At 42.3% G+C, this 23823-nt stretch overlaps 1 protein-coding gene across 3 annotated transcripts; it reads right to left on the bottom strand.

Moving 5' to 3' along the window:
• Nucleotides 1-890: 890 nt before the first annotated feature.
• On the bottom strand, nucleotides 891-23785 carry LOC113029562 (NACHT, LRR and PYD domains-containing protein 12-like). 3 transcript variants are annotated; one of them, XM_080306825.1, is made up of 11 exons: nucleotides 23665-23785; nucleotides 17727-17975; nucleotides 14407-14648; nucleotides 12517-14302; nucleotides 10274-10447; nucleotides 9106-9282; nucleotides 7792-7968; nucleotides 6673-6846; nucleotides 3777-3953; nucleotides 3272-3439; nucleotides 891-1737 (listed from the first exon to the last, which is right to left on the bottom strand). In XM_080306825.1, exons 2-11 carry the CDS (start codon nucleotides 17840-17842, stop codon nucleotides 1728-1730), a joined length of 3201 nt encoding a protein of 1066 aa, XP_080162951.1. In that variant the 5' UTR covers nucleotides 17843-17975; nucleotides 23665-23785; the 3' UTR covers nucleotides 891-1727. The 3 variants fall into 3 exon arrangements, with proteins under 3 accessions (XP_080162951.1, XP_080162950.1, XP_026036264.2); XM_080306824.1 differs by lacking the exon at nucleotides 23665-23785 and adding an exon at nucleotides 21070-21537; XM_026180479.2 differs by lacking the exon at nucleotides 23665-23785 and adding an exon at nucleotides 21070-21537 and having other exon boundaries at nucleotides 12517-14299.
• Between the last annotated feature and the right edge of the window lie 38 nt (nucleotides 23786-23823).

Raw genomic sequence — 23823 nt, 5'->3', positions numbered from 1 at the left:
AAAGAAAACTTGAGTGAAACTGGATCTGTGCTGTCATATGTATTCATCAAAGAATCTCCATCCATCCATCTTCATCCGCTTTATCCGGGGCCGGGTCGCTGGGGCAGCAGCCTAAGCAGAGAGGCCCAGACCTCCCTCTCCCCAGCCACCTCCTCCAGCTTATCCGGGGGAACACCAAGGCGTTCCCAGGCCAGCCGAGAGATATAATCTCTCCAGCGTGTCCTGGGTCTGCCCCGGGGCCTCCTCCCGGTGGGACATGCCTGGAACACCTCGCCCAGGAGGCGCCCAGGGGGCATCCTCATCAGATGCCCGAACCACCTCAGCTGGCTCCTTTCGATGTGGAGCAGCAGCGGCTCTACTCTGAGCCCCTCCCGGATGGCCGAACTTCTCACCCTATCTCTAAGGGAGAGGCCAGCCACCCTTCGGAGGAAGCTTATTTACGCTGCTTCCTTCTCCCATCACTCGCGAACAAGACCCCGAGATACTTAAACTCCTCCACTTGGGGCAGGAACTCATCCCCGACCCGGAGTGGGCACTCCACCCTTTTCCGGCTGAGAACCACGGCCTCAGATTTGGAGGTGCTGATCCTCATTCCCGCTGCTTCACACTCGGCTGCGAACCGTTCCAGTGCGAGCTGGAGGCCCTCACCCGATGAAGCCAACAGAACCACATCATCCGCAAAAAGCAAAGAATCTCATGTGCCGTTATTATTATTATTATGTGTGGGGTCACTGTTCTCTCTGAAGTCGTTCCATCTCGCATTAAACTTCACTGAAGTCCAGCTTCAATATCCTCCAAGGAACTTTTGACGGGAATCAAAGAAAGAAACTGTAACCTGCTCAAAGTTCAGTCTTCTTTCTTTAAAGAGCAAAACTCAAGTAAAAAGAACATAAAGTGTTAGACTTTATTCAGTGCTCACATACATACACACACGTGATTGTGGGGTTTGTATAAAATATTTGTATACTAAATATAGATATTTGCAGGCACGGAGCCCTAGGCAAAGTTTGATCCACTCATCTGTGGAAGAGACAGGGAACATACAAACACTATGATCATTACAGTGTGATGATGATGACTGATGAAATATTCTGTTCAAAGTCAAATTTGTTTCATAGAGATTAAAAGGCATAGCAAAAAACCTGCTGAATGGAGATCCAACTGAACAGCTTGGAAACTACACAGAATACAAGCAGCAACATCAAAGAGGGAGCAATAATAAAAGACAACACATGAACCAAAACACTAGGTTACAGAACTGGACAATCATTAGAATACCCATAATATAAAATGATCACATTATCGTTATTATAGACCCCAAATCACATTAACTACTTCTCACAATATATGAAAATAATACAAGAAATAACAACAGGAAACCAAAGGTTCACAAACAAAACCTGAAAAACTCTAGAACAGTGAGACAGAAATGAACCAAGACCTCAGTGAGACCACGAAAGTGCAGTGATAACAGTCACCTCCCCCCAACAGTACAGTGAGATTGGAGGGTTTGTGAATTTAACAGCTCTCTTCAGCCTGACTCTTTATCTCTGTTAGCGTCATTAAACACAGACTAAAAGCTGCTCTAATCACTCTCGTCTCTACTCCACCTCTTAGACACCTGGCCCAGTCCAGAGTGTTTCTATACACATGCTGCAGCTGATTCAGCCTCTCTGCACCATCAGGACACTGCCCATCCTCACTCTGCACATGCACCACCTTATTTATCATTTCCACCTGCAGAGAGAAGAGAAAGAGCAGAGGGGACAACAAGTGGCAGTTATGCACTTTAAGTTAATTTCATGGTTTTGACTTACAATTTAAAATAATTTATGTTTAATAAATCCATTGTTGTTTTTAAACACGCATTTAAAGGTTCTACATAATGTGTCCAGGATGGAACCAATGTTCAATCTGTTGTTTAGGTTTGACAATATTTTACATGCCACACTCGGTAGAGGGCAGCATCTTCCCTTTCTCAGTCTGTGGATAGACATTTGGGGATGTGTGCAGCAAGGTTTGGGTACAGAGGGTGTTTTTATTAACCTCTTCAAGTTAATGCGGCCAATGGAGCATGTAATTAGTATTTTATGTGCTGGTATGAAAATAAGATGTTTATTTGTGACAGACCTGTCGAGTTTATGTTATTTATGTGTAATACAGTTGTCATTTTGTAAAGGTCAAATGAACTGATTGTGGATGTTTTGTGTTGGTGAATAATATGTTTTAATGTTTACTCGCTATGACAACGCCTTAATGTGAAAATTGATTATTTTATGTTGCTTTGTACAGTTTTGTACAGTTCTCATGGCATCTAATAAATGCCAGTAGGAGTCAAGAACACCTTGTGTCTGTCATTCTACTTGGAGGGAGTTACATCCAGTATAAAGAGCAGCAGGGACTTTAGTCCCATTCAGGGCAACAAGGTGGCTCAGGTTTGCACTATGAATTAAGTTCAACATACCCAGGATATTTTTCCATTATCTCTCTTTACTTAACCTGACTTCTTTTGGAGTATTAGCTTAAAAATCTACCCCAGATTCCAGCCTTCATCATTCAAGTCCAGCCTATTTGAAGCTGGAAAAATTCTGGCTGAAATGTTAACTGTGTAAATCAACATTTAACTCAGTATCATGTCTTTATCATCAAGTCATGGCAGTGTAATTATTATTCTATTAGATTAATATCACAGTTTTCAGTCGCTGCCTCTGTGATATGTAACAGGACATAAGACTATGATTTTTACTAATGCTCATCAGATAAAGACAAAGACTTAAGATGGTCATCTGTTTCTGAAATATCATTGGACTAATAAACATGACCGAATGTACTGAAAGAAAGACACATGTACAAATGTGATTCGTGGATGTCGGAGCTTCTGGTCTGTAAATGTCACATGGATAATAAATTTAATGACAGTTCTCTGATTTCAGGGCTATGACAAAAATGAAACTGACCAGGTGTTTAGTTTTGAAATGAGAAAACAAAGTCTGAGATCAGATTTAATCCTCCCACAGTTTGATGAGTGAGGACCAACGTCTCTATAAATCTGTAATGTCAGTTGGATTTCAAATGTATTTCATGTAGACATGAACACAATAAAAACAGTCATTGTTCTCTTTGTGTTCTTGTCTCATAGGCTTCACTGAGAAAAGAGGTACTGAGAAAGCTGTAAATTTACAGGAAACACTGGAGTTTTTCTTTAATTCTTCACTGTGTTAATTATAGTACTGCTGAAAGTACCATGGACTCACTCCAACAATTTATTTACCTCAGAGTCTCCAGTCTACAGTGTGGGCTCTCCACCAGATCAGACAGCTGCTTCACATCTGAATCCTGAAGGTTGCTTCTTCTCATGTACAGTTGTCTCAGATAGGAGGATTTCAAAGCTGATACCAGATAATCACAGGCAATCTTTGACAAACCACAGTTTTCCAATCTGAAGAAGAAAAAGAATTAGTTCATTAGTAAGTTTCAGCTTGAAGTCATTCAGTGTTTCATTATCTGTTGAAAGACGAGGAAGGTTAAAAATCTAGAACTATATAATCTTCACACGATGCCATACTACTGAACTTTTATTTGTTTGACTCAGATTTTGTACAAAAGATTTTGCTTTTTATTTAAATGTCAGCTAGATTTTAAGGTAGAATGGAGTATCTATGGAGTATGGATCCTCAGTGTGGATCAGTATAATATCAGCCTGATGTCTGCAGTTTAGTGTCAGCACAACGTTCACATCATATTCATCTCAGCAACACTAAAACATGCTGACTGACCTCAGAGTTTCAAGTCCACATCCTGGACTCTCCAGAAAACCACACAGATGCTTCACTCCTGAATCCTGCACATCAGTGTTGTTACTCAGGTCCAGATGTTTCAGATGGGACAGGCTGGACTTTAAGGCTGAGACTAGAGAAGCACAGCTGACCTCTGACAACCAGCAGTACTCCAATCTAATTTCAATCAATCAATCAATCTTTATTTATAAAGCACTTTTCATACAAAAAAGAATGTAGCACAAAGTGCTTTACATGGTTAAAAGCAGCCCACCCCACCCTCCAACTCAGTCGCCACACTCTCATTAACATAAACGATGTGAATACACGCATATCCCCCCCCCCACACACACACACACTTAAAGAGGAAAATTGGGCTGGGTACGCATGAGCCAAGTGAGGAAACACTATAACAGGGAGCCATCTGCACCAGGAGCCGGTCACAGACCGCAGCCTCCAGGCTGGGCACACAGCAGGAGGGAGGCAAAGAAGCCCCCCAGCCAGGCTGAGAGGACCCCCAGAGCCCCAGCAGCCACGGTCGATCACAGCCCCGGTGCAGAGAGCGCCCTCCGAGGAAACACTGGAGATATGACACAATAGGATATATACAGGGTAAAACGATAAAATAAATAAGAACGGGATACAATATAAATATAAATAGAGTAAGAAGATTAAAAAATGAATAAGAATAAAATCAATAAATATTAGGTAAAGCCTAAATTAATAATAGAATAACAGGATAGAATAAATAAGCACAAAATAAATAAACGTTAAATAAAAGCTAAATTAAAAAGGTGGGTCTTGAGCCTGTTCTTAAAAACATGTACGTTCTCTGCGGCCCTGAGCTCCTCCGGCAGGCTGTTCCACAGACGAGGACCATACCACTGAAAAGCTGCCTCTCCGTGAGTATGTGTCCTGACTTTAGGGACAATCAAAAGGCCAGTACCAGAGGACCTCAGGGTCCGCGAGGGTTCGTATGGTAAAAGCAGATCTGAGAGATAAGAAGGCCCAAGACCATTAAGACATTTAAAAACCAATAAAAGAACTTTAAAATCGATCCTGAAACACACGGGGAGCCAATGCAGCGATTCTAAAACCGGTGTAATGTGGGCCCGCCCTCTGGTCTTCGTCAGCACACGAGCTGCCGAGTTTTGTAAAAGTTGTAAAGTTGAAATATTATTTTTAGGAAGACCAGAGAGCAGGGCATTACAGTAATCAATGCGACTGGTAATAAAAGCATGCATCAGCATCTCCGTGTTTGCCCGAGAGAGAATAGGGCGGACTCTGGCTATATTTTTTAGATGATAAAATCCAATTTTGGTTACATGTTTAATATGTGGGATAAAACCAAGCTCAGAGTCAAAAATAACACCCAGGTTTTTCACTTGTAGCGAAGGACATAGTGAAAATGCCTCTAATTTAGACAAGAGTTTCTCTCTCTGAGCCTCAGGACCGACGATTAAAACTTCAGTTTTGTCCTGGTTAAGCTGTAAAAAGTTTTCTGACATCCAAGATCTTATATCTAAAATACAGTTAACACATGTCATTTTATGGATCTTAGAGGAGCATGTGTCCATACTCACCATAAAAGTTCTGTCAGAGAGACAGGAAGTGAACCAGTTGTGTACAGCACCAGAGAGGCCCACCATGTGTTTCAGTCTGTTTAAAAGAACAGCGTGGTCTACTGTATCAAAGGCTGCGCTTAGATCCAGTAGCACCAGGACTGAGAGCTTTTGGGAGTCCCAGTTACATCTAAGATCATTTAAAACCTTTAGGAGAGCCGTCTCTGTGCTGTGGTTCACCCTAAATCCAGACTGGAGTATCTCCAGGATCTGTTTATCATTCAAAAAGTCATTAATCAGAGTAAAAACAAGTTTTTCTAAGACTTTACTTAAAAGTGGTAAGTTGGATACAGGTCTGTAGTTATTAAAATCATTACAATCCAAATTGCTCTTCTTCAGAAGGGGCCTCACCACCGCCGTTTTATAGGCAACAGGGAAGACACCCAACTGAAGAGAGCAATTCATCATGCATAAAAGCTCAGCCTCAAAAAATCCATAAAGTGTTTTAAAGAGTGAAGAAGGGATTGGATCTAAAAGACATGTGGTGGGTCTCACTGTGGAGAAAACTTTCTTAAGGTTCTCAGCATTAACCAGGACAAAGCTGTCCAGTGTCTCCTCAGGTACAATCGAGCCCTCAGATGTGTTTAAAATCATATCGGGATAAGATAAAATATCAGATCTGATGGCGCTGATCTTTCCCCTGAAGTGGTCTGCAAACTGCTCACAGAGCGAGTCTGTGGGGTTCTTTGGGGGCTTTTAAAATCAGGGTTAAATAAATGATCTATGGTGGAAAAGAGGACCTTGGGATTATTTTTGTTATTATTGATTATTTTGGCGAAGTATGAATTTCTTGAATTCCCTAATGTATTATTGTACATTTTAAGTTGCTCGCAAAATATTTGATGGTTGATAGTATTTTTATTTTTCCTCCATCTCCTTTTTGCTGCCCTGCATTTTCTTTTGAGTTTTTTGACTTCTTTGTTTCTCCAGGGTGATGCATGTTTTACATTAATCTTTTTGGTGGTGAGTGGAGCAACGGAGTCAAGGCTTTTCTTCAGTTTTCTGTTAAAATGATTAAAAATCTAATCACAGGGTGCAGGTAAAATCACAGGGTAGCATTCGTCTAAAACCCTGGTAAAATTTGCAGCCACTTCAGAGGTTAGATAGCGCCTCCTCACAGTTTGCACCGAGGTCTCCCGCTGAATAAAACCGGCGATGTTAAAAAACACACAGTAGTGGTCAGAGACAGCCAAGTCAATTTAAGAATAAAACATGTAAAAAAAGTTTCAAACATAAAGATTTGAAATATAGTAAAAACCAGTCAGTGAACTGACCTCAGAGTCCCCAGTCGACAGTTTGGACTCTCCAGTCCAGCAGACAAACACTTCACTCCAGAATCATGCAGCTTATTGTAACTCATGTCCAGCTCTGTCAGATGGGAGGATTTGGACTTCAGAGCTGAGGCCACATTGTCACAGTGAGCTTCTGAGAGTCCACAACCAGCCAGTCTGTGGTTAGAGAAAATATAAAATGTGTTTTTATAACAGCAGAAAATCTGCATTAGAAACACAAGACTGAATGTATATGAAGATAAAATAGAGTGACATCATAATCTGATGAACATCTGCTCCTCACATCTGTGTTTCAGCTTCTCTTACTGTGTTTGACATGTGAAGCTTTAGGGGCAAAGCTGAGCTTAACGTCAGGTTTGCATCCTGGTAAATAAATTGTTGGAGTGAGTCTTGGCCAAACCAGTACTTAGAAACAGTCTTACGATGTGAAGTATCTTCAAACTCAGTCACCTTGAGCTCCCATCTAACTTGGATTGAGTATGCACACAACACCCTCAGCTCTTCTGCTAACAGTTTATTTACATTTGAAGTTTCTTTAAATTACCATCTTGACTGTAATGTCCAGTCAAGATGGTGAAGTGGTCCCATCTGCGACACTGGCATTGTGCCTGGAAATAGATAAAGGCTGTGTTTCTCAGATTGGTAGATAAGAATTGGCGCATGGAGAACAAGCAGAGGACTGTCTACCTGTTTAAGAAACCTGCTAAACCTGTCAGCGGCTGTCAGTGTCTGATCCTTGGCTCTGATTGGCGGTTAAACATGACACAGTACCACTGTATTAAATTAAATGATGCACAATTGTACTGTGTATAGTGTCAAGTGAAAGTGAGCTAATGAAGATTTGAATTAAAGTTAGAAATAAGATGCAGAAAGAAACCTGCAGTTTCTGGCCATTCTTAGATTGCAGTAATTCTTTGCAAGAATTATCTGAATTACAAATACTAAATTTATGAGAATCCATTAAATTATGTTAAAGACCCATAAACACACACTGAAATTCAAACCTCATTGAAGCTCAGATATTCAGCTTTGAAACAAACTTAATTTGGACTTCTTCTTCTTCACATGTTTATCTCAGAACAACTAAAACATGGTGCTGACCTTAAAGTCTCCAGTATACAGTGTGGACTCTCCAAAAAAACACACAACTGCTTCAGTCCTGAATCCTGCAGGTCGTAGTTGCTGCTCAGGTCCAGCTCTCTCAGATGGGAGGGGTTGGACTTCAGAGCTGAGTTCAGGTAATCACAGCTGACCTCTGACAATCTGCAATTTGTCATTCTGAATGAAGAAAAAAAGATGTAGATATTTAAGTTTCATTTTTTGATGTCCTCATCAGTGAGGTTATTTTTTTTAATCAACAGACTTATTATCATGAATTATCATCAAGCCTTCTGTTAACATTAAGATTGAATCAAACTTTAGACACAAACAGGAAGAAGGTCAGACTCCAAACAAACCTGACCACATGACCTCATCTCTCTGAGGTGACCAATAATTGGAGTATGAACTTTACAGAGGTATTCGAATGAGTTTGTTTTTATCTTAAATTTAAGGAACACAGGATTTTTGACAGTTTGGGATTAATAAAGTTTAACCTGACTCAGTATTAATGAAAAGTTAAACAGATGGATAGAGGTTCAACCAGTAATCAAAACTGTACAGTTTTTGGAATCACTTGTACCAGGCACTGTACATAGCATACATTTTCACTGCTATGCTGATGATACCCAACTCTGTCCATGAAGCCAGATAACACACCCCTATTAGTTAAACTGCAGGAATGTCTTAAAGACATAAAGACCTGGATGGCTGCTAACTTTCTGCTTCTTAATTCAGATCAAACTGAGGTTATTGTACTCGGCCCTGAAAATCTTAGAAATATGGTATCTAACCAGATTCTTACTCTGGATGGCATTACCTTGGCCTCCAGTTATACTGTGAGGAACCTTGGAGTCATTTTTGACCAGGACATGTCCTTCAACGCACATATTAAACAAATATGTAAGACTGCGTTCTTCCATTTGTGCAACATCTCTAAAATTAGAAATATCCTGTCTCAGAGTGACGCTGAAAAACTAGTTCATGCATTTATTACTTCCAGGCTGGACGACTGTAATTCATTATTATCAGGAAGTCCTAAAAACTCCCTGAAAAGCCTTCAGCTGATCCAAAATGCTGCATCAAGAGTACTGACAGGGACTAGAACGAGAGAGCAGATTTCTCCTATATTGGCTTCCCTTTATTGGCTCCCTGTTAAATCCAGAACTGAATTGACAATGATGCTTGTCTTTTTGAAAACACGCATGAGACATACTTTCATTGTATACTGATCATTGTTTTATATCTGCAGTTTAGTGTCACTACAACTTCCAAATCATATGCATCTTAGCACCCAACTAAAATTTGGTGTCTGACCTCAGAGTTTCCAGTTGACAGTGTGGACTCTCCAGAAAAGCACACAGAAGCTTCACTCCTGAATCTTGCAGGCTGATATTGTCACTCAGGTCCAGATGCTTCAGATGGGAGGGGTTCGACATCAGAGCTGACAGCAGAGTAGCACAGCTGATCTCTGACAACCAGCAGTCCTTCAGTCTGAGTGAAGAGAAAAAAAACACACACACACTAGTAAATCATCGATTAGCTATTAAGATTTGTTCTCATCAATGTGATTTTCTCAAACACCATGCAGGTCAGACACTAACCACACCTCAAGCAACTGCAATATATGACTTCATCTTTGTAAGTGCAGAACACTAAAATCATAAATATTACAGTTATCTGAATGTGTTTCACTTTGTCTCAAATGTAACAACCAAAGCAGTTTGAGTAAATTTGAAAGAATAAATCATGTAAATTAAAATCTAATTAGCGATGCTATTCTTTCAAGTATCTGTAACATTATCTGTAACATATGGGGTGATCGTGGCTCAAGAGTTGGGAGTTCGCCTTGTAATCGGAAGGTTGCCGGTTCAAGCCCCGGCTTGGACAGTCTCGGTCGTTGTGTCCTTGGGCAAGACACTTCACCCGTTGCCTACTGGTGGTGGTCAGAGGGCCCGGTGGAGCCAGTGTCCGGCAGCCTCGCCTCTGTCAGTGCGCCCCAGGGTGGCTGTGGCTACAATGTAGCTTGCCATCACCGGTGTGTGAATGGGTGGATGACTGGATATGTAAAGCGCTTTGGGGTCCTTAGGGACTAGTAAAGCGCTATATAAATACAGGCCATTTACCATTATCATCACATATTTTTCCACACAATAGCATTTACTAAAGCTATCTATACTACAGGCTCAATCCTAATCCGTACCTTAGTCTGAGGTTCAAGATGTGTGTGAGGATGATTTAGAAACCTGATTTTAAAGACTCTCAGTAATTAAATGAATCCTGCTACAGTCTGACAATAAGTCAAAAGAAAAAAACAGTTGCTTGGTCTTTTGGATTCTGCAGGTCGTAGTTACTTTTGGTAAGGAAAAATTTCAAAGCAGACACATCCTGAACATCCTGAACATATATGAACAGAAATAAGTTTCAAACTTTCCACCAAATATCTGAACTATAGAAAAATAACAGCTGCAGTCAGTGTACTCACCTCAGAGTCTCCAGTCGACAGTTTGGACTCTCCAGACCAGCACACAGAACCTTCACTCCTGGACACGGCAGGTCATTGTAACTCATGTCAAGCTCTATCAGATGGAAGGGGTTTGACTTGAGAGCTGAGGCCACAACTTCACAGTGAGTCTCTGAGAGACCACAAGAATTCAGTCTTCAGTTTGAGAAAATATTAAATATGTTAGTATAAAAGCAGAAACTCTCCATTATAAACACAGACTGAATGTATATGAAGGTAAAAGAGGGTAACATCATAATATGCAAACATCTCATCTGTGATGGTGTGTGAACAATTTGACGACTGAGCTCTAAAATTCTGATAAAATACAAAATAGCACTTTATTACAAATGTCCGACTAAAGAAAAAGTAACACATGGGATATAAACTTAGCACAAAAGAAAAGGAAATTTGTGTTGGTAGAATATTCCTTTGCTATAACTGCTTCTTGGCAATAGATCTTATACCATGAAAATCCTGACTATCTTTCCCTAAATGTGGCCCATTTCTTAGGAAATGAAGAACAATCCATTTGTGGGTAGAGCAGCAGATTTGAGTATGTCGGTTGCAACCATGAAAAAATCTTGCCAAATCTTCTATGCCAGTGCCAAACAGCTTATTCTGTTATTGACTCTTCTTTTGAGCTTCTAGTAGCCCAGGTGCTGCTAATCAGGTTCTTGATTGGTGCCTGTGAGCATGAACCCTGCTACGGTGGTCAGTTGATGTCTGCTCCAAGTATACCATATTTAAATGATTTGGTTAAGGAGAAACTATGCTGACTGCTGCACCAATCGGGTAACAGCTTTCGGTGGAAGCAGTGTGATAGTGTGGGGCAGAATCTTACTCACTGGAAAAATAAGGCTTTGCATTATTGGAGGAAATCTCAATGCAGAGAGATACTGAGATACTGTAACCAGTGGCAATCCCATATCTCCACAGTCTGGGCCTGGACTTATCCTCCAGATGACAACACTTGCACGCACAGAGTGGGGTTTATCAGCGACTACGTTTGGGAGTGGAGAGGAAGACCTATCCGCAGTCCTAACCTTAACCTCATTGCACACATGTGGAATCAGCTTGGTTGTGCTGTCCATGCCAGTAACCAATACAACCACATTGGCTGACTTGTAACAAATGCTATGCCACACTAGTGTGTGACCAAATTGGTGACCAGGATAAGGTGGAGCCAGGCTGTTGTGCCTGTGTTTGGTTCTTCTGCATGCTAATGAGCTTTAAATTTCCCCGAAATGGGCCAATTGTTTCTTCAAACATTCAATCCAGGAAATGACAGCGGAAAAAGTAAATACCAGAGCAAGCTGTTTGGCATTGGCAGAGAAAATCTAACAAGTGTTTCATGGATGCAAACCACATAGTCAGCTGTGCTGCTGTAACACCAAAAGTGTTAATTTAATTGAAACGAGGAGTGAGTGCATATTTGGAACAGGTGGATGGATCAGGAGATTTATACCTTTTAAATTTAACTTTATCATCTATGCCTCAAAAATTAGCCACCTGGAAACAATGGGTTATAGCTTGTTTACTATTTCAAATGATTGGCCTGCCAATGATAACAGTCATAACCTGGCATTGGTGAAATGTTGGGGACTTGGAGCTGATCAGCCTACAGATAGAGTACTGGGGGGATTTACTGGGACCTGTAGCTACTGGAAGATCAAGACTGAATGCAGTCAGACCTGGCCATGGGCTACAGGCCAACAATGGACAGGTGTTATTGTTCCAACTTTTTTATCAACTTTTAGCCAGTGCTATTGATCGTTATGGCCCTCATTTGTTCTCTTTGTGGATGATGATCAAAGATTCTAAAGGAGAGGGCATGTAAAAGATCCACATCTCGGGCTTGGAATATGTTTGTTTTCAGCACTGCAACTCTAGCAGTAATTATTATTTATTTGGTTTGGTAGAGGCTGGAGATGCAAACTTCTAATTATTTTTCTGAGTAGAATTGAGTACTAAAACCTGGTACTAAAGAGGCCCTGAAATTAAATTATTAAAGACTGAAGTATCAATAAATTTTGACTTTGCAGAACATTTACGGAGAAATTCAGTTTTCAATGCTCACTTCATAGTTCATCTGTAGTTGTCTAAGGATCTTGGATAGAAAAGCATCTGGACTTCCCCTCTGAGAGGTGAAACATGAAACCTGAGACTAACTAAACTACTAATTAGCACTGATCAATAATGCTAATGATCAGATCTGGACTCACCGAGCTTTTCTGCAGTTCCTCACAACCGGAATAAGTCTGCGTCGTCCCTCCAATGATGTGTTGTACTTCTTTAGGTCCAACTCATCCAGAACCTCCTCTGACATCTGCAATATGTGGGCCATAGCTGAGCAGTGGATCTCAGAGAGTCTCTCTGATCTGATCTCTGACTTCAGGAACTCTTGGATCTCCTGATGTACTGAGAGGTCGTTCATCTCCATCAGACAGTGGAAGATGTTGATGCTTCTGTCAGGAGAGATTTTATCACTGTTCATCTTCTTCAGGTTGTTGATGACTCTCTGGATGGTTTCTGGACTGTTCTCCGTCTGACCCAGCAAACCTTCTAAGAGTCTCTGGTTGGACTCCAGAGAGAGGCCATGAAGGAAGCGGACAAACAGGTCCAGGTGGCCATTTTTACTCTGGAGGGACTTTTCCATGGCTTGTTTAAGGAAAGCATCCAGAGCTGACCCACTGTACTTTTGTCCCAGGAAGTCCTCCAACACCTCTGTCTTCCTGTTGGTGAAACAGTGGAACATGTAGACTGCAGCCAGAAACTCCTGGATGCTCAGATGAACAAAGCAGTAGACTGGTTTCTGGAAGATTACAAACTCTCTTTTGAAGATCTCTGTACAAACTCCTGCATACACCAAGGCCTCTGTGACATCCAGACCACACTGCTCCAGGTCTTCTTGGTAGAACATGATGTTTCCTTTCTCCAGATGTTCAAACGCCAGCCTCCCCAGCTTCAGAAGAACTTCCCTGTCAGCCTCCGTCAGCTCCTGTGGACTCGTCTCATGTCCATCATGGTACTTGTTCTTCTTCCTCTTTGTCTGAACCAGCAGGAAGTGTGAGTACATGTCAGTCAGGGTCTTGGGCAGCTCTCCTCTCTGCTCTGTAGTCAACATGTGCTCCAGAACTGTAGCAGTGATCCAGCAAAAGACTGGGATACTACACATGATGTGGAGGCTCCTGGATGTCTTCAAGTGAGAGAGGATTTTTTTAGGCAGGTCTTCATTACTGAATCTCTTCCTGAAGTACTCCTCCTTCTGGGCGTCAGTGAAGCCTCGTACTTCTGTTAGCCTGTCAACACATGTAGGAGGGATCTGATTGGCTGCTGCAGGTCGGGAAGTTATCCAGACGAGAGCCGAGGGAAGCAGATTCCCCTGGATGAGGTTTGTCAGCAGCTGGCTGACTGATGACTTCTGTGTGACATCAGACAGCAGCTTCCTGTTGGTGAAATCCAATGAAAGTCTGCTTTCATCCAGGCCGTCAAAGATGAACAAAAGCTGAGAGACAGCCAGCTTCTCTGCTGTGACCTTCTGTAATGTTGGATGGAAAACATGGAGCAGCTCCAGAAGACTGTACTGCTCATCTCTGATCAGGTTCAGCTCCCTGAATGAAAGCAGAACCACCACACTGACATGTTGGTTCTCCAAGCCCTCTGCCCAGTCCAGAGTGAACTTCTGCACTGAGAAGGTTTTTCCAACACCAGCCACGCCGTTGGTCAGAACCACTCTGATGGGTCTCTGTTGGTCAGGTAAGGCTTTAAAGATGTCCTGGCACCTGATTGGAGCGTCATCAAAAGTCTTTTTTGAAGTTGTCTCCAGCTGCCTCACCTCATGTTGGGTATGAACCTCTTCACTCTGTCCCTCTGTGATGTAGAGCTCAGTGTAGATGGTGTTGAGAAGGGTTTTACTTCCTGTTTCATCACTTCCTTCAGTCACACGTTCACATCTCCTCCTCAGACTGATCTTATGTTCATCTAAAACCTCCTGCAGACCAACATCTGCTGAAAGAAAGAAAAACAGAAAGAAAACTCTTCAATGTCTGAACAACAAGAAGTAGTCCAGTTTTCAGAAATGAGTCCATCAGCAGACAGATGTTCAGTCTTACTTTGTACACAGCTGCTCTGACTGGCTGTCTGCAGTCCAGCTCTGGTTCTGGATCTTTTTCCACACTGGGGACAGGACGAGTCTCCTGATGAAGCAGACTGGTCCCAGTATGAGGAGATGCACTGTCTGCAGAACCAGTGTCCACAGCTGGTAGAGACTGGATCCTTCAGGATGTCCTGACACAAAGCACAGCAGGACGGCTGCTCCTCCTCACAAACACCACTCCTATTACTTCTCCTCTCTCTGTGAACAAATGTTTTCATCATTTGGTGTAAGTGAAAAAGATCTAGATCTGACAAAACATGTAAAATCCTGGACAGTCACTGTGAAGGGTTAGTGTGCAGCTACTTTCCTGTTTTAATTCAAGACTTGAATTAAATTTATGCTTCCTTTAGACCTTTTAAAGACATGCTCTACTTTAAGCTACTGGCATCCAAAAGTATCAAATTCATATTTTAATGAGCCCCCTTGTCTCTTTTTTTAACATAAAGGATTAAAACAACAGATTTAGTTCAGAATTCATAACATTTCGATATGACTCGAAACATCTCTCCCTCACAAACTAAATCACCTCGAAACCCATCCATCCATCCATCCATCCATCCATCCATCCATCCATCCATCCATCCATCCAGTTTCTTCTTCTTCCGCTTACCCGGGGCTGGGTCGCAGGGGCAGCAGCCTAAGCCGAGAAGCCTCTCATCCCCTTCCCACATAGCAAAATTGGCATGGCCCGGATCTGGCCCACACAATGTGCTTACATATGGCCCACATACGTAAGAATGACTGCCCTTTGGTGGCCCTGATCTGGGCCACCAAAGGGCCGTCATTCTTTGCGCTATGTGGGCCATGTCTAAGTTGTGCGCAGCCACGGGCCAGTTGCACACACACTGCTGGCCCTGTGCTGGCCCAGAACAGTTTCAGCTCTGGCCCCAGATGTCAGCCTAATGTGTACCTTAATCAAGCCATGTAATAACAACATGTGCCGGAACATAATAGTGCAAAAGTAACATGAAACTCTGTTCAGATAGTGAATGGACTGATTCTTATATAGCGCTTCTCTACTCTCCCGGATTACTCAAAGTGCTCTATACAAAATGCCACATTCACCCAATCAGACACTTTTTCTAAATTGAGTGCTTTCTAACTACATTCATACACATTCATACTCTTGACATGCAGACTGGAGGAGCCAGGGATGGAAACGCTAACCTTCCGATCAGTAGGTGACCTGCTCTACCTCCTGAGCTACAGCCACTGAGTGGTAAACCTGAGTAAACCGTCACTAGGTTTTGGATAAAGTGTACACTCAGAAACCTGTCAAACCTCTATTTGAAACATTAGCTACCATAGCAGTATAGTATTGCAACATGGCATTTTGGGTCTTCTAACTAAAATAGGAAAATAGGAACATAAATAGTGCCATCATTGTCAGACCTGGCCCACATCTGGTTGACATACACCATACCGTGATATCAGTCAGTCAGAAGTGCCAGCTTGATGACGAATCCGGGCCAGACCTGTTTTCTATGAGCCTGGGCCACATAACCCAAACCACAATCGGGCCAGATGTGGAATGCCATCACATAAACAGTGCCATCTTGCCAGGCCTGGCCCATATCTGGATGACATACCACTTACCATGCCAGAAGTCAGCCAGCAGTGCCAGCTTGATACCAGATCCAGGCCAGACCTGTCTGCTATGTGGGTTTGACAGATGAGTCTATCAAATCTGATCCATAATCCTCTATTCCCCAGACTCTGCTTCCTCCACTGAAATATTCCTTCTACTGCCCGACAATGTTCTCAGTCGAAACTAGCAGTTCTCCACCCGCACTATACACAGTGCGAGTAGAGCACTGCCTTTCCCTCCTGAGTCACCTGAGAGATTGTCAGAATCTCTTCGAGACAGTCCAAAGGTTATTTCCATGGCCTCTTCAAACTTCTCCTACACCCAACTTTTTGCTTCAGCCACTGCCCGAGCTACATTCCGCTTGGCCTGTCAGCACCTTTCAGCTGCTTCTGATATCCCATAGGCTAACCAAGCCCGATAGGACTCCTTCTGGTGGCTCCTTTCACCTCTGGTGTCCACCATTTGGTTCGGGGGTTTTTACCATGACAGGTACCAACCACCCTGGTGCCATGTGCACTTATGGACACCCTTATGTTCGAACATGGTGTCCGTTATGGACAAACTATGGTCCACAGAAGTCCAATAACAAAACTCTGCTCAGGTTCAGATCTGGCAGGCCATTCCTCCTAATTACGCCCCTCCAGGTCTCACTATCATTGCCCAGATGAGCGTTGAAGTCTCCCCGTATGAGTCCCCAGATTTAGCACCCTCAAGCACCCTGCCTAGGTACTCCAAGAAGGTTGGGTACTCTGAACTGTCATTTAGCGCATAAGCACAGGTGACAGTCAGCACCCATTCCCTAACCCAAAGTTGCAGAGAACAAACCCTCTCGTCCACCGGGAGAAACCGCAACATGCAGGCAGCAAGCTGAGGGGATACTAGGACACGCATCCCAGCCTGCTGCCTCTCATCAAGGGCACAACTTCAGACTGAGACCAGACCCTCACCAGGAGTTTGGCTCCAGAGCCCAAGCCATGCATTGAGGTGAGCCCCACTATACCTAGTCAATATATCTCAACCTCATGCACTAACTCATGCTCCTTCCCCATCAGAGAGGTGACATTCCATGACCCAAGTCACTAGTTTTGGTAGCCAGGGATTGACACATTGCACTGGATCCCAGTGTACTTCCGACCCAGCCACTCCCTCAGGGAAAAACTGGTTCATCCCAAAGGCAAAACTCCCAAACACAAACTTAAGGATGTAGTATATGCTGTCCAGTGCAGTGTGGAATGCTTATATCTTTATAAATGCATGGCACGACGCAGAAGAGCAGGACAGGTGACCTAAATAAGTAACGTGATAGGGTGAGGCACAGTCTCACAGTGAGACACACTATTGATCATGTGAGTCTTTCATATGATGTTTGTGATCATAACATTATTTTCTTCTTTTCTTCTTCTTTTTTCTTTTTAAAAAAACAACAACCACAAATTAAGAATCAGGCAGGATAATCTCCCAAGTTAATTCTTCTCTCTCTCAACTAGAAATCATTTGCAGCAAATATCTGAAACACAGAAATACACTCCATATTTCCAGCTTATCATACTCTCTCCAGAATCCACCTTAAGAAAGTTACACTACATTTTAAAGCAGAAACAGGATCTACTTAATTTACACTGTTGTATATATAATATGGCATCTCTGGGATAAAGAGATTAAAAATAAGTCAGTGGCAGTTCTCTTACTTTGTGTCCAAGGCTCTGGGTTCATTACTGAAGGCCAGTGGATCTGCTTTGGACTGCTTACTGTTACATTGTGAAGAGTCGGCGCCGTCCTTCTCATTTTCCACACAATTATTCATTTTCTACACTTTAGTATGAGAGGTGACTGTGAGCTCAGGGCCTTTGTTTGACCCCAAACTCTGAGCTGAGGGGAAACATCGAGTTTTCAGTTCCAGAAAAGCTGATCAGAGGTGGTTCAGGCCAGTGGTCACCCTGAAATAATGAAAAAAGCAGTGATCAGTGCAATAGCGTGAAAAAAGCATCTGTCAGTTTAACTTTTGTGTGTGTCCACTACATAAATGAAACAAATGAATGGGCAGGGTCTCAGGAGGACGCGAATGTGAGGGTTTTTCTTAAATCACAGGAAGGGAGAAAAGAACCATTTAGATGTTAGAGAGACTGATTCTTTTAATATGAGACACATTCAAACACTAAATTCTGAGACATTTGTCCTACATTTCAAAATGTTGCTCCAAATAATTGAATGACTATATTTCAATATGTGAACAAATAATGACAGAACACAGTGTCATTCAAAGCTATTGCACTCATCTTCATTCAAATATTCACGACATCTCCAGCATAGGAACACCCATGGTCAATGGTAACTTTATTGTCCCCAGTGGGAAATTGATTTGCGGTATGTCCGCTATCGTGTAATGCTCAGAGGACGGTCTGAACATAATACAACAGAGGTTGTCTTCCACAGCACCTGCCTGTTATAAAAGTCCACAAGCTGGACCTTAGACCTCCCTGAAATCTGACCAGCCACTTTAACCAGGTTACTAAGTCTAGTCTTATTGATCAAAGACAAATTACCATACCAAGTAGTAGAGGAGGGAGACAACAACCCTGTGGTGAACCAGTAGAGAAATTTAAAAAGTCTCAAATCAAACTAACGCGATTAAAATCAAGTTTAAATTGATTAAGAAATTTATCGGCTAAGAGGTGTGGCTGGATAGTATTAAAAGCTGAAGAACAATCAATAAATAAGAGCCGAGCATGAGCTTTGGCCCCATCCAGATGGTGATATAAGAAATTTAATAAAGTAGTCACTGCATCATCAACACCTCTACGAGGCCTGTGTGCAAATTGTAGTTGATTGATAAGCTTTTCTACCTGGTGCAGAATCTCCTTCCTTATAAGTCTTTCAAAGGACTTCATCACTAAAGATGGCAACAGGCCTAAAATAATTTAATGATGTAGGTTTTGTGTTTTTGCAGCTGGAGAAATAATTGAGTTTTTCTGGACCCTTCTGTTGCTGACATGATAAAAGAAAGATGTACGAAAAGATGCCGCATAATTGCTCAGCACACATTTTGTAGCACATATTATCAGGCGCTGGACTTTTATTAGTCATAATTGTTTCAAAAAGATTTCCCACCCATCTTTCATCAAAGGACAAAGCTTTAATAAAAGCTTTTTTTCTTTCATAAATCAGCCTTATAAGAGCTCTCGAAGACCATGTTTGTTATTAGGGTTAGATCTCTTTTCACACCATTTCTGATTAATATATAAACACACTCCTCCTCCGTGAGATTTCTGGGTAACTCCGGGGTCCCGATCCAAACGTATGGGAAACCCGAAGCCATTTAATTCCAGAGAATTAGGGTCAGAATCCCTGAGCAAAGTCTCTGTGAATACCATTAGACATGTATCCCTGTGGACACGTAAATGCATGACATTCAAATGCAGTTCATCCAGTTTACTCCTCAGAGACTGCACATTAGCCAGGATTATTGATGGCAAAAGGAAAACGACTGTATCGTATTCGCTTTCTCAATCGCTGTGTAGACCTCCCTTCTTACACCACTTCCTTATTTTGACTTTATTAAAATCTAAAGTGCTCCTGTGATTACTGGATAATCCAGGGCTGTTAAACACTGAAGGGTGAAAAGAATCCAGAGACGGGCGATTCCACTGAAGATCCAGAAGAAACTCCCGTGAGTATGTAATTGTTTGTGAATGACAAAGACTTCGAACAACTGTCAGGATTGCCAATAAAAAAAAACACATTCCACAGAGCACAAGCCGATGCTTAAGGATTTCCTCGGGCTCAAAATCAGACAACAACGTAACTAAAAAAGCAATAAAGTTAAAAAAAACCTGACAACTGGCAGACACAGACAACCTGCTGGAGCAGTGCCCCCTTTCAATCTATGACCAATCACGAAATGACAAATAATTCAAAGCTTCATAAAAATTAGTTTGATTATTTTTTATTTATCAAATAACAGTGATTTCTATAATAACGTATGGCAAACTCTTCTAAACCAAATGGATCAACTGAGCTCCTCCACACACATTATCTGAGGAACAGGTCATAGAGACCCATGAAGAGCAATTACAATATAAAACTATAACTATAACACCAGTGCTGCAAATAAGCTGAGAGCAACGAGACAGGAAGTAAAAGTAATGCTGCCAAAGATCATTCATCTTGTGAATTCACGATCATCACAGCAGTACTTTACAGTGAAGGATCAAAAAATGATTTGATCCTCTGCTGAATTTGTATGTTTGCTCACTAAGAAACGAACAGGTCAGACGTTTATGGAAGTTTTATTTTAATGGGCGAGAGACGAAAATACACAAAAGATTTAAACTGATTTGCATTTCTCTGATTGAAATAAATATTTCGTCCACCAACAAAACATGACATACTACTTCCCAGAATTTTGGCTTCTGCAGATTGACACTGTACATAAAGCAGACCTGTCCACAGATTCAATTTCTTTCCTCTCCACCACCAAGGACAAGACCAAAAAGCCATCAAAGGAGGTCAGGGACAAGGCTGTAGACCTGCACAAGGCTGGGATGGGCTACAAAACCATCAGTAAGACCCTCGGTGAGAAGGGGACAACTGTTGGTGCCATTATTCTGAAATGGAAAAAATATAGTGACCATCAATGGACCTCGGTCTGGAGCTCCGTGCAAGTCGTTGTGTCGTGGAGGAACCACACTACGTTGTAACAGATGGGAGGGAGTTTTTCTGGATTTTTGGTCGATATCCTGTCTCTCTCCGTTGAAATGAAACTTCCACACAAATTAGAAACTGTTCATTTCTTTGTAAGTACAAAATCAGCTGCAGATCTAATAATTATTTCTCCCACTATACTGTACTGCTTGTGCTGCTGTTAAACTAACAGCTGAACATTAGAAATAAGTGAAACTTGAAACACATGTTGGTGTGTTCAGGTCTGACACAACATCCAGCATGTCAGTGGCAGAAAAAGGTAACAGACAACAACAAAGAAAAACAGATACACCAAATATACATTTCCTTACTTTTCTGTGCCAAGCTTACCTGGAGCTGTCACCACGCCACATTCATGCAGGGGGACTTCTGCTTTGCTTTAGGTGCCGTACTGTCCCGAGCATTTTTCAGGCATAATATCAGAATCATCCATCCATCCATTCGCTTCCGCTTATCCTTTTCAGGGTCGCGGGGGGCGCTTGAGCCTATCCCAGCTGTCATAGGGCGAGAGGCGGGGTACACCCTGGACAGGTCGCCAGTCTGTCGCAGGGCCAACACACAGGGACAGACAACCATTCACACTCACATTCACATCTAGTGACAATTTGGATTATCCAATTAACCTATCCCCACAAGCTGCATGTCTTTGGACGGTGGGAGGAAGCCGGAGTACCCGGAGGGAACCCACGCAAACACGGGGAGAACATGCAAACTCCACACAGAAAGACCTGATGGTGGAATTGAACTCAGGACCTTCTTGCTGTGCGGCAACAGTGCTAACCACCGTGCCACCGTGCTGCTAATATCAGAATCAGAATACCTTATTAATCCCTGAATTCATGTGTCAGTCATCCATAATAAACACACTGCATGTCTGTGCACGTTTTTCTATCTAAAGTCAGGTTTGACCGGTTTGCTCTGATACATATTAGCTGTCTCACACAGACATGTAGAGAATCACCTTATTCCTGTCATGCTTCACTAACAGGTGAATATTTGTTTATTTTCAGAGTTAATAAAGAAATGTGCATTTTGTTCCTCTCTGTCAGGATTATGGAAAGGTTTTAAGACTAATTCGAATAGTTTACATGTCTGTAAAATGCAGTTATTGGTCTTCACTGCAGTGTGGGTGAGGATTGCTTTAGCCATTTGAAATTAGTCTTTGGTTTCTTTCTGTATAATGATGATGTTGCAAACGTATTTATTTTTTCTTCCCCTTATCATGTGGATTAAAATAGATCAAAAAAAATAACAGTTTTCCTAAAATGTATATGCAAAATTATTTTTATGGCAAATGTTTTTCAATGTTTCGAAAAGACTGAGACACACGCTGATGCCTGCAGACTGATCCTGGAGGACATCCGTCAAAGACACAGACTTCTGGATACTCCCATGGGCTGAAGGATGCTTTGAGGGACTATAGCTGGTGATGGAGCCAGAAGGCAGATTTTTCTTCGGCCGAGTCCCATTTTAATACTTTGCTATGGAGCATTTTAGTAATTTGCACCTCATCTTGTTGCAGTGTTGCATTAGAGATCCAGTAGCATAGTTTTTATCGCTGTGATATATTAAAGTTCAAAGAAGTGTGCGTCACATGCTTTCAGTGTTGAGTCGAAATTCATGTTTGTAACTGTCCAACAATAAGAAAACGACTTGGTTAGAGATGTCAAAAGTGCCTCGAACCAAAGACCTCTTTTCCTTCCATCTCCAGCTACACTCGAAAGTAATTTGTGCACCTGTGTGGTTGTTAGAAAGGCTTGTTTTCTACCAGCACCGCCACGTTCTTATTAAATGTCCTCAACTACATCTGTGATCGTTTTCACGTGCGCTCACAGAGAATGGAACAAAAGGCACCAACATCCAAAGACGAGCAGAAGCAATGACAGGATCTGCTGTCTGTGAAGCCTTTTTAAATCTAAAGTCACATCAGTTTATCCCACCATGGGAAATAACCCCAGAAGGCCCTTTAAACAACCCGAGGTGCACCTAAAAGCACCGTGAATCGTAAATAACCATATAGGTGCGCAAAAATATTTCCAGGGTAGCCGGCGTGAACTTGGTGATTCGAAAGCGGTAAGTGGGGCTAACCGGAGGCGCTTTCACATGCCACAAACGAAAACACAAGTCAGATTATCAAACCGGAAATAGCCGGCGTGTTTATGCTTTTATAGGAGCCGGTGTACGTGGAGAAGACACGGCCATGTGCTAAGCGGTCCTTACGTGGAAACAAGGTGAACATCGTTCTGTGTAGCGCGACCAGTTTATACCCGAGAGACGAGCCTCCTGGGCGGTTGCTATGGTGATGGAGTCAGATAAACAGACTCCAGCTGTAAACCAGTGTCACCGACCGCACGATCTGATATCATCGTGTTGGTGTTGTTCCAGGATCAACACTGCAAGTGACCAATCAGAATGTTGTGACGTAATGCCTTTGCGACTTCGGGAAAAACCGCCGTAAAACAAAAAACTGTACTTAAGCTGCAAGAAACCGCCTCTGTCCGCCGATCAACGGACCCTGACCCTTTAATAAACGCTGAGCAGAACTGATGTTGTCCTTGCAACACTGGAATTTCATAAATGCACGAATGTCTCGGCGCACCAAAGAATAACGTCACAACAACGTGATTGATCACTTGCAATGTTGATCCTGCAACAACATTTACTATGTTTATGTTTTACTACGACGATATGAGATCACCAGTTTAGATATCGATACAGGAGCCGTGTCCCACAAATCCCGCTCACCCCCCCAGGAAGTGATTAAAACACGCAGTGTTTAAAAAACAGAATCTTTTCAACAAGTCAAACACAGTTTTGGGCTCACTCTGATCTGTTTCACCCACCCTTCACCGAGTCACGCAGGTTTAAAAGACGGAATAAAACACTGTGATAAGAAGCGCAGGAGAAAGCTGAAGTAACACTCACCCTGCTCCAGGCTCGACGTTTCTGCTTCCTGCGCCCTCACACTGCCCCGTCAGCGGCTGCTTTCTCCTCCCCCTCCGTTTACAGGAAATCAGCTGGATTTCGGCAGGCGTGTGTGAGAGAGATACGGGAACTTTAAAAACTTCTGCACAAGAAACATTT

This window comes from Astatotilapia calliptera, chromosome 9 (assembly GCF_964374335.1).
Source record: "Astatotilapia calliptera chromosome 9, fAstCal68.1, whole genome shotgun sequence".
Taxonomy (NCBI): Eukaryota; Metazoa; Chordata; class Actinopteri; order Cichliformes; family Cichlidae; genus Astatotilapia; species Astatotilapia calliptera.
The sequence above is the reverse complement of the archived record's forward strand: the minus strand, read 5'-3'. Positions and strand labels throughout refer to the sequence as shown.

Excerpts from the sequence above, each read along its gene's own strand:
- LOC113029562 (XM_080306825.1), bottom strand. The coding sequence starts at position 17,842 with ATGAATAATTGTGTGGAAAATGAGAAGGACGGCGCCGACTCTTCACAA. Across the intron at positions 3,954-6,672 it reads TGTCGACTGGGGACTCTGAG|ATTGGAGTACTGCTGGTTGT; the intron begins GTCAGTTCACTG and ends GATTGAAATTAG. Across the intron at positions 3,440-3,776 it reads TGTGGACTTGAAACTCTGAG|ATTGGAAAACTGTGGTTTGT; the intron begins GTCAGTCAGCAT and ends TTTCTTCTTCAG.